We start from the raw sequence: 11,897 nt of genomic DNA on the forward strand, positions 1-11,897 counted from the left end.
CATCTGTATATTCTGTAGAATTCTAACTTTTGGGAAATGCTACTACGTTTCTCTGGATGTATTGGAGAATTCATCGTAAATTCCATGGATAAATCAATGTCGACACATCATTAATTAAATATTGTAACAACAATATAAATGTTGGACCTGCGGTTCGTAGTTATGACAACTCCACTGGAGGGTTTTGTTTTATATGTTTATCAAGTATGTAACGCCAAGCTGAAAGATTCTAATTGGTGCAAAGTATTCTCTCTTTCTATCACTTTCTTGAACATAAGTGTTTCGTATAAGATGAAGCAAATTAATGTTGATTTGTCACGTGCCAAAATGTTTTATTTACTATCAATTCCATTTTATACGCATTACAACTGCCATATAGCTTGTTTATATTCATATCTCCAGTTTTGGCATGTGAGGGTATTACTCTCTTTCTCTCTCTCTTGGCTTGTATGTGTCTCTGGTGTTGCGTCGTTCCTCTGTCTGTAATTAATTTGCTTAAAACAGCATAATTCACAAAAATGTTTTCTTTAAAGTCTTGATATAACTAAAAGAAATAAACAGATGTGTTTTCTATCTTCACTATTTGTAATTGTAACTATTATTTGTTATTTCTGTGATTAGTGTATCATCCTAGCAATTGTCCAGACTTTTGTTTCGAGGAAATAACTTTAAAACTATTCAACGATGTGTGCTCCGTTTTTCGATCACTAGTATGCATCCATGAATTCAGTGATTGATGCACCAATGTATTGTACATGTATAATGTATATATCGACTATATCATTATGCATACGTCAAAAATCAATATTGAAGTGTGAATGTTGAAAGTCAGAAAGATACGTCATCACGATGTTTACGTGGATAAGGTTTGAATCTGTTTAGATGGTGCATTAACTCCTTTCACAATGGTGTACGATAACTGTGTCTTACTTAACCCGACTACGTTTTGCTGTAGGTGAGTTGAGCAATGAATTAATGCAGATATTGTTCAAGGTTTAAACAGCTGTTTCTACGCATAATTATGCAAGTCCGCCAAACAAAGAGTCTGTCGTCTGTTTTAAAGTCATAGTTGAGTTGATAATAAGTGGTGAAATTAGTGTTTTGCCTACTTATGTAAGCGGAGGTCTGTGATGAAAATGGAATGAAAAGACGCTTAATGAAGCTATTGTTAGTATCACATGAACCTAAAATCGAGTTGCCATTTCAGACAACGTTTGTAAATATTTATTCAGCCAGTATCGTGATGACGTGTGATTGTATATTTCAAAATAAATGTATTCTTATTTACTATTTTTACGTACCCCAGCATAGGACACATACAACTGTAAAACAGACTAGCATATCACCCATAGAACTGTAAAACAGACTAGCTTATCACCCATAGAACTGTAAAACAGACTAGCTTATCACCCATAAAACTGTAAAACAGACTAGAGTAGTACCCATAGAACTGTAAAACAGACTGGCATAGCACCTATAGAACTGTAAAACAGACTAGCATAGCACCCATATAACTGTAAAACAGACTAGCTTATCACCCATAGAACTGTAAAACAGACTAGACTAGCACCCATAAAACTGTAAAACAGACCCGAGTAGTACCCATAGAACTGTAAAACAGACTGGCATAGCACCTATAGAACTGTAAAACAGACTGGCATAGCACCCATAGAACTGTAAAACAGACTAGCATATCACCCATAGAACTGTAAAACAGACTGGCATAGCACCCATAGAACTGTAAAACAGACTAGCATATCAAGCATAGAACTGCAAAACTGACTAGCAAAGCACCCATATATATATATACAGCTAGGGACAGTCCAATTAACGCATACATATATACAAAGACAGTCCAATTAATGCATATATATATACAGCCAGAGACAAATACTGAGGCACAACGAAGATGTTCCTCCTTCCACTTGACCATGATAAATTACATACATGTTGATTTCAAGAGTTATATGCATTGTGCTCTCTGTGTATTATTAAAAAAAAACATGCTTTATTACAAGGCAAATCACAGCGTATTTACCATTTAGTAACAAAGACATCACACACCGTCACACAACACAGCACTATTTCCTTTTGGTTTATGCCTTATTCAAACGTATATATCGACTTTTCGGTATGTGAAAGCGTTAGCTGAAACTGCACTGCCTTAGTATTTTGTAATTTGATTTTTCGTTGTATTTCAGCATTGTTGTGTATCAGAAATTCGATAAACATGATTTAATTGGAAGTAAAAATCAATCCTTCAGTAGGTCGTACATATATGAATGATGTGCCTGGACATGACACGTGTGGATAAGGAGCTTACTATGCGTGATTAGGACAGTCTGACTTAGTTAGCTAATAACAAGGCAAACAAACCCGTTAAATACGTCTTGCATCATGATCAAGGTTAAAAAAACAAACTCCAAGCAAAGAACTATAAAAGACAGTAAATTCTATTCAATAGCCAGTAGAACTGGCTTCGAACATTTGTGGCTCCTCATCTTTGACAAGGTAAGATATATGTTGTTAATAAATTAAATTCGTCCTTTCGTGAAATAGAAATTCGATGAATTTTTGTATTGTATTTCTAATCCAAAATGTGAATCAACATAGAACGAAGAGTTTGTGATCCTTTGTGAAGCAGTTTGTTTCTGTTCAGTATTATTTATTTCTAAAGCACCAAGTACTCAATTATTAAACAAACAGCCATAATTGGTCACTACAAAATACTCCTTGGATGGGTGCTGAATTTGAAGCTACGTGAAAGCAATTGATAATTTTATAATGAGTATGTAAGGGGTAATCATGAAATTATGCTTGAATGCAGATATTACAGTTGAAGAGATAAACAAAGGTAATATAGAATTAAAACATGGCAAATTCAATGGACGCAATCAACTTATAAAAACAATATCTGATTTTATTGTAATGATGTATTGCAGTCGTGATTGTTAAAAGTATTTAATATTGTCTTTAAGACAGGATTTATTTTCTGAAAGTTGGATCGACGAAATCATTATCCCAGTTCAATCAAAGTTTCAATTGATGTATCACACTATTAAATATATTATGTAAACATTTCATGCGCATACGAGACTAATGGAATTGGCAGATATTTTTCATATTTATATGAAAACTCATGCTTACTCAGAGAAAATATGTTTACTGTATATACCTCTTTGTCTAATTCTTTTTTCTACCTGTCTATATCCACCATCAATAATTTACAAATGTACTCGATCTCATGCGTTCACTGTTATAACTGAGTTGACAATACTCTGATATATTCCGTTGTACTTAATCTCATCCGTAAATTGTTAACCCTGAGTTATCAATACAGTTCTGTTCCTTTCTGATAGAATTTTGTACTACATGGCGTAGTTCCTCATTGTCTAAGTCCAGGTTACAAATATCACCAATATTGATTTTGACAAAAGACTTTGATTACATTGCACGAGATAAATTATGGCACATGCAACTGAACTGATGGATTAGTGGAAAACACTAATGTTATATATTCTCTGTATCAAAATAGTAAAAGTAAGGTTAGACATAATAATACTTTATCTTGCAAACTTACGTCAAGGTGGATATTTGTTGCCGCATTTATTTGCTGTGATTAAGACGAGAAATTGTCACAATATGACTTTTTATTCTTTATGTAGGTGATATAACAATATTCAACGAAAGAAAAGTTTTAAAAAACGGGTTGTGGTAGTCCTGGCAACTACTGTGACAAATGGTCTCTGAAAGTAAATAAAAACTACTTCATTTATTAATTAGATGAAATGATGGAATATAATACTTTTTATTTTTTTTATAAGTATTCTTGCTGCATCTTTCGGTAGCAATCAGGAAAGGTTATTCAAAGTGTACCAGAAGGTATAAAGAGTCTGGCAAAAAAGGAAATGGCTAAGATAGGTTATATATCGTAACCGTCCAAAGTAATTAATAAAAACAGTCGCCTGATACTAAAATAAATATACATTAATACCTATACATTTATCATGTTGCATCTACTAGTTCATACGCCTGATACTAAAACTAAATATAAATTAATACTTATACCTTTATCATGTTGCATCTACTAGTTCATACGCCTGATACTAAAACTAAATATACGTTAATACTTATACCTTTATCATGTTGCATCTACTAGTTCATACGCCTGATACTAAAACTAAATATAAATTAATACTTATACCTTTATCATGTTGCATCTACTAGTTCATACGCATGATACTAAAACTAAATATACATTAATACCTATACATTTATCATGTTGCATCTACTAGTTCATACGCATGATACTAAAACTAAATATAAATTAATACTTATACCTTTATCATGTTGCATCTACTAGTTCATACGCCTGATACTAAAACTAAATATACGTTAATACTTATACCTTCATCATGTTGCATCTACTAGTTCATACGCATGATACTAAAACTAAATATACGTTAATACTTATACCTTTATCATGTTGCATCTACTAGTTCATACGCCTGATCCTAAAACTAAATATACGTTAATACTTATACCTTTATCATGTTGCATCTACTAGTTCATACGCCTGATACTAAAACTAAATATACGTTAATACTTATACCTTTATCATGTTGCATCTACTAGTTCATACGCCTGATACTAAAACTAAATATACGTTAATACTTATACCTTTATCATGTTGCATCTACTAGTTCATACGCCTGATACTAAAACTAAATATACGTTAATGCTTATACTTTTATCATGTTGCATCTACTAGTTCATACGCCTGATACTAAAACTAAATATACGTTAATGCTTATACTTTTATCACGTTGCATCTACTTGTTCATACGCAGGATAAAAAAGAATGATTATTGTTCATCTTGATGACATACAACTTCATTTAGAAGGTATTAAATCAAACGTTTAAGATTGTTACTGTGAAATGTTATTATGCATGTATGTAAGAAGAATGTAGGTATGTGTGTCATGATCAGATATACATGTGGTCTGCAAATTTGTTCAGTTAAAACATATTTTTCCAGTCTAACTAGTTTTGCAGTTTTAATAAATATTTTGGTGGGCCGAGCATCGGTCAGCAAATGTAATGAAATTCTATTTTGTTTTCAGGTAGTGAATATTATTGCAGAGGATGTATTTAATGTTGTTTGGATTGCTTTGCCTGTGCGTTGTGAGGTGAGTCTTTCATCTCCTCTCTTTTTCTGAAATGATGCGTATATGGACATTGGTAAAATAGAATACGTTATTTAATTTACGTATAGAAACATTTCAGTGATACTTTATTCCAAGATCAAATAAGTTTCTTCATTGATCCTGCGCTGAAACGTTTATTTGTGTAGAAAATTGGAGGGGTTGAGGAAAAATATAGCATTTTATAGTATTGGAAACGTGAAAGACTATTGATTTCCATTCCATTCGTTTTGTGATTCAAACATTTTACTTTACCCGTGTTTCAATGTCTTAACTGTCACTTGTAAGTTTAATAAATAAGGAGAAGGAAAGATGTGGTACCAGATATTATTTTGCATAATTTATTTCAATATAAACATTAAAGACTTTGAAACATTTTTGTCATGTGCTGTGAAGCAAATCGTGGTTTTTGTTTATATTTGTTTTTATATTTTCAGTCAGCCGCTTAATTTACCTACATCGTTTTCCATATATTATTTAAATAAAATATTTACCCTCCTAACTTTTCACAGTAATTAAATGAACGAAACATACTTATGCAAGTAAATATAAACAAGAATCTAATTTGCTGTTCCTGCTTTAATTTAGTTTTGGAAGGGCCGATGCGCTGAGTGACGGTATATCTTTAGTCCGAGAACAGTCCAAAGAAAATGAAGAAATGAATGTTCTGTTCTCAATGATGGATAAACAGAGTGAAACAGACGATCAGATTACATTCAATGAATTCAAGCAAGCATGGATACAACATGATACCGACGGTGAGTCCCGCTGCTCGGTTGAGTTCACTCTCCTCTTTCCCTTTCTCTCTTAACCTTTTATTGGCCTTTCTATGTTCTTTTAAAGGGTTTAATTTATAAATCTATATACACCTATGGACTACCAACATGTAACTTTATTTCCTGCAAAATCCATTGACCACTAAAAGCACCTGTATTGACTTTAGTTTCTATCGTTTAAATCAAACTATGTTGGCCGTTTTATTACAAAACTTAATGTATGCCACATGTCGCAGAAGAAGACGGCAGGAGACAATTTGTCAGAAATATGTAGTTAGGAGAAGGTAAAGTGGTTTAACGTGCATTATTCGTTCAGATGAATCCCTCCCACCCTCTCCTAAAATGTAGTATATTATATTAATAGCGAAACAAGTGACGATGAGAAGTTAGACACAACCTTTCAAATGCAGCTATTATTGGAAATCTTGCAATAACAGTTCTTTACACACACACACACACACACACACATACACACACACACACAGAGAGCATAACCTTGCCCGTGTATTTGAATTGAGTGGCTGACAGCATTCTCCCCCACTCACTCCTAAAATGCCGTATATTGGGTAGGCATAATGTCACAACTGCAGGTATTCCAAGAAGAACACAAATTATCGCTCATTAGCCCGATCACGCAACAGCTACATTTCTCGACCGTCACACCGCAACGTGCCCGTGAATTTGGACGGAAAGGCAGACGGCAGATTATGGCTAGAAGATGGTAAAGGTCCCCTTCAAACACCAATTGAGTAAATCTGTAGTAACCGGTTTCCTTTTCAAAGAGGTTAGGTTGACTGCATCATTAGAGGTCTCTAAAGCACACTAATTACTAGAGTGGGATATGAGATACTGATATTTGTGACATGTTTTAATTTTGTGAAGCAAAAAAGTCGAACTTGGTCTGTCATTCTCAGATTCATGTAAGAAATGTTGACTAGAATAGGATTATGGTGTATCCAGCAAGCACAATGTAAATAGGACGGTGAGTAGACTTTAGGACCGTATACGCTAGATGATTGTAGAGTAAGATTGGCTATAATAGGAACATGGTGTTACTGTGTAGCTAGTTCAGTAAGCAACAATGATTTACTTTAATTAACGTTATCATATTCCTTGTTCGCTTTCTCTGAATGCGAAATTTGAAGAGTTGTGGTTAATCTGGTAAAACAAAAGTTTGAAAATAAAATGCGTGACCTATAAAGAAAGAGCAAAAATCTCCATCAAATAATTTGTATTATCTGCTATTTGGCATTCTCAGGTCAGACACAAATTGTATCATACATTGTACACAGAACTGGAAAAGGCATATAAAATCTGGTTGGGGAGTTTTGTGTTATTAATTGTTTCATTTAACGAACTTTGGCAGGCGAGATCTTTTAAAATGTTTTAAAACATACAGTAGCTACATACATATGACTGTTAGATTTATCATGTGATCACAATTACTTTTTGATTTACGAAAGATTCTCTTATCTACGCAGATATTTCAGAATATATTCTGACCTATCGCATGTGTGAAATTCCTAGTGACCTCTGTCCACATCAATATAGTTGTTTTTAAATGGTATGCTGTCCATGAAGCATGCTACAAATCATCCACAGTCGCTTGTCGCACTGATTATATACACTTTATATATATATATATATATATATATATATATATATATATATATATATATATATATATATATATATATATATATATATATATATATATATATATATAAATAAAGACGTTTTCAAACTTATTTATGTCTATGTCGCCGGGGCAGCGCAGGTGTATCAACGCCGTTTAAGACTGTAGTTATCTCTGATCACTTTGGGAACATGAGCGTATCGCTGGGTAACGTAAATGACATCCGTGCCTTGTGAAAATATACTGGCTGGATTTGTTTGTTTGTCAAACATGAGATCCTAATAAACCACAGGATTATTATCGGTACCAGCTAGATCTTCGACGGACGGTGCATCATTGATGTTAGAGGTAATTCACAAGCATCTTTAGCGGTGAAACGATCGCGTTCCAAGGAATCCTTTGAAACTTTATTGAATTCCTTGAAGACATTATAACATCGCTGGTCGTCTGTGGATGGTAGTGCTAATTCTCATTATTAGGCTGAGTAGCAACTGGGTTTTACTAGACCCAGACTGACCGATGATGATGCCGCGGATAGAACTGGGTAATGCTGGATGATCCGTGATTGGTCCTTGCTACTGTGTCGCTGAAAAGACAAACACGGTCATGTTGTAGAAATATCTTAGTATGTATATTACCGAGTCTCTACTGTGTTAGATGCAAGATGGTTACTGATACTATTGGATTAAGAGCATCAACGACAACGACAAAAAATCGTCGACGGGCACTTACTTACAGCTTAGTGCGTAAAATGCGTCACAAAAATATAAATTTGTCTTCAGCGATTCGCGAATCGTCAACAGCCATTCCCGAATCACCAACAGCGTCTCGCGAGACAACCAGGCTGGTAATATCGTCGCTACACTCGGGAACTTATCAGAAAGTCCATGGGCTAAGTATCGTGTTGAAAAACATCTTCCGGGATATAATTATTGTGGTCCAGGAGCCAGAGCTGATATCAGATTTGACGAGGAAAAATTCTGTCAAATTTCCAGTGAATGATCTTGATCAAATGTGACATGCTCATGACGTCGCTTATAAAAATAACGATCTGCAACAAGTACTTGTTGCTGAAGTCAAGCTGATTCACCCGCTGAAAAGGATATACAATCAAAATATAAAGGAGACACTGGAACGCTTGGTACATCCTGAGGTTGACTATAAACTAGATGACATTCTTGTAACTCTCGATATTGCCATATAAGCTATATTTGTTCATTCGTCACCAACATCGACAATTCAAATGTTGGTATCTGGGATTGTTAGTCCCTGGATGAACGAATTGGTATTGCATATCCTAGAGCCTATCACTGGTTGTGCCAAGGCACAACTCGACAACTTCAATAGGAGTATGAACAATATTATTAAAAATAAGTTTATGCTGGATCGCTGAACTTGAAACCGCCACAAGAATATTCTGAAGACGAGTATCCACTGGACAATAACACAGTAGAACTGGTATTTGAGAAATCTTTCCTTATGGAAGTTATATAATTCATATTGAAGTGTATCGCGAGGTATTCTCGTGGATGCAACTATCACATCATTAGGGCGCCATAAGTTCCAGAATCACCAATGGGCCCAATGAATAGTTTAGTACTCAGACCATAATATTAATAGTTTAGTACTCAGACCAGAATATGAATAGTTTAGTATTCAGACAATAATATGAATAGTTTGGTACTCAGTCCTTATTATGGATAGTTTGCTACTCAATCCTTCTTATGGATAGTTTGGTACTCAATCCTTAATATGGATAGTTTGGTACTCAATCCTTATTACGGATAGTTTGGTACTCAGTCCTTATTATGGATAGTTTGCTACTCAATCCTTATTATGGATAGTTTGACACTCAATCCTTATTATGGATAGTTTGGTACTCAATCCTTAATATGGATAGTTTGACACTCAATTCTTCTTATGGATAGTTTGACACTCAATCCTTATTATGGATAGTTTGGTACTCAATCCTTAATATGGATAGTTTGGTACTCAATCCTTAATATGGATAGTTTGGTACTCAATTCTTCTTATGGATAGTTTGACACTCAATCCTTATTATGGATAGTTTGGTACTCAATCCTTAATATGGATAGTTTGACACTCAATCCTTATTATGGATAGTTTGGTACTCAATTCTTCTTATGGATAGTTTGGTACTCAATCCTTAATATGGATAGTTTGGTACTCAATTCTTCTTATGGATAGTTTGACACTCAATCCTTATTATGGATAGTTTGGTACTCAATCCTTAATATGGATAGTTTGACACTCAGTTCTTCTTATGGATAGTTTGGTAGTCAATCCTTATTATGGATAGTTTGGTACTCAATCCTTATTATAGAAAGTTTGGTACTCAATCCTTAATATGGATAGTTTATTAGCAGGAGGAAAAAGAATCAAAACACAGCTATAACACTGAGAAATCCAAACTAAACGAAAGATTTGTTTTTAAATTACAACTTTATTATTTCTCTTGTGTTGGAGTCGGTCTGGACAAAGTGAACGAGAATCACGAGGTCATTGATGCTGATCGTATCAAAACCTGACCCATAACTGAGTTCAGAAATCAATACCTATAAACATTTGAAAAAGTTAACAGAAGAGTACGAGAGTTTGTGTAATTTCCGCTCGTTCCTGCCTATATAGAACATGCGTTAATAATTAGGATTACCTTCCCTTTTATTACATCCCTTTAGGTAAACGTAAGGTGTTTTTCTTTAAAGACAATTTTGGTCAATACCTATGTCAGGTGTAGAGAAACATATGTTGATATATTTGTTATTGCTTGATAGTTCTAATGAGCTAATATCTATATTTCTGGTTAATATATTGAATTGACAAGTTGTTCTTAATCTTATTAGTGTATCTGCTTTTAACTACTTGTTTGCTACAGTAAAACCTAGAAAACTCGAAGTGCTTCAGAGATTTTCTCGGGTTTTCTGTAGTTCTAGTTGACGACACTGTAGGGAAGAGACTCATGCATACAAGCTGACAATTAAATCCCAGTAATACTGACTATGGAACATTAAATCCTAGTAATACTGACTATGGAACATTAAATCCCAGTAATACTGACTATGGAACATTAAATCCCAGTAATACTGACTATGGAACATTAAATCCCAGTAATACTGACTATGGAACATTAAATCCCAGTAATAATGACTATGGAACATTAAATTCCAGTAATACTGACTATAGAAAATTAAATGATCTGATACTGATTATAGAACATTAAATCCCAGTAAGTATGAACACAGACCATAAAATCCCCTAATACTGACTATAGACCATTAAATCCCAGTAATACTGAATATATAACGTTAAATCCCAGTAAGTCTGACTATAGACCATTAAATATCATAATGCTGACCATAGACAATTACATCCCAGTAATACTAAATATAGACATTAAATCATAGCAATACTGAATATAGACAATTACATCCCAGCAATACTAAATATAGACATTAAATCATAGCATTACTGACTACGGAACATTAACTCCCAGTAATTCTGACTATAGTCCATTAATTCCCAGTAATACTGAATATGGAACATTAACTCCCAGTAATACTGACTACGGAACATTAACTCCCAGTAATACTGAATATGGAACGTTCAATACAGGTAATACTCACTATGGGACATTAAATCCCAGCCATACTGACAATACACTATTCAATCCCAGAAATACGTACCATGGAACATTAAATCCCAGTAATTCTGACTATAGACCATTAATTCCCAGTAATACTGACTACGGAACATTAACTCCCAGTAATGCTGAATATGGAACGTTAAATATAAGTAACACTGACTCAACACTCAAAACAAATTTATGTGGAGAAATTCGATCTCTTTGGCCGAAACCACGCTTTATATTAAAACGACTGACATTTATCCGCTATGACATTAATTTAAAACAATGTGCCTATTGCCACATGATATATCCAAAACAAATATTTTTATGTCAGTAGTGAATGACGATTGAGACTGTCTCTAAAAGTATACTCTTTATATTATTTATATAATTTTGTTACAGCGTTACACTTTTTAGTGTGTTGAATTTGACCCTTCAAATAAATAAATAACCGATTATTTCTTCAAGTGCAATTTCACAATAAAAACAAAGGTATGAGATAAAAACATGGTAATAAACATACATTCATGCATACATACATACATACATACATACATACATACATACATACATACATACATACATACATACATACATACATGCATGCATGCATACATACATACATACATACATA

The 11,897-nt window shown here is 33.7% G+C and overlaps 1 protein-coding gene across 1 annotated transcript in view; it reads left to right on the forward strand.

Moving 5' to 3' along the window:
- The first annotated feature begins 2,436 nt into the window (after positions 1–2,436).
- LOC149777763 (uncharacterized) overlaps positions 2,437–11,897 on the forward strand; it is an 11,953-nt gene continuing 2,492 nt past the window's right edge. The window contains exons 1-3 of the mRNA XM_089938247.1: positions 2,437–2,511; positions 5,125–5,190; positions 5,794–5,963. Of these exons, the coding sequence (XP_089794373.1) occupies positions 5,147–5,190; positions 5,794–5,963 (214 nt within the window). The 5' untranslated portion in view covers positions 2,437–2,511; positions 5,125–5,146. The remainder of the gene's footprint in view (positions 2,512–5,124; positions 5,191–5,793; positions 5,964–11,897) is intronic.

This window comes from Sinohyriopsis cumingii, chromosome 17 (genome assembly GCF_028554795.1).
Source record: "Sinohyriopsis cumingii isolate HCF-2022 chromosome 17, ASM2855479v2, whole genome shotgun sequence".
Classification (NCBI taxonomy): Eukaryota; Metazoa; Mollusca; class Bivalvia; order Unionida; family Unionidae; genus Sinohyriopsis; species Sinohyriopsis cumingii.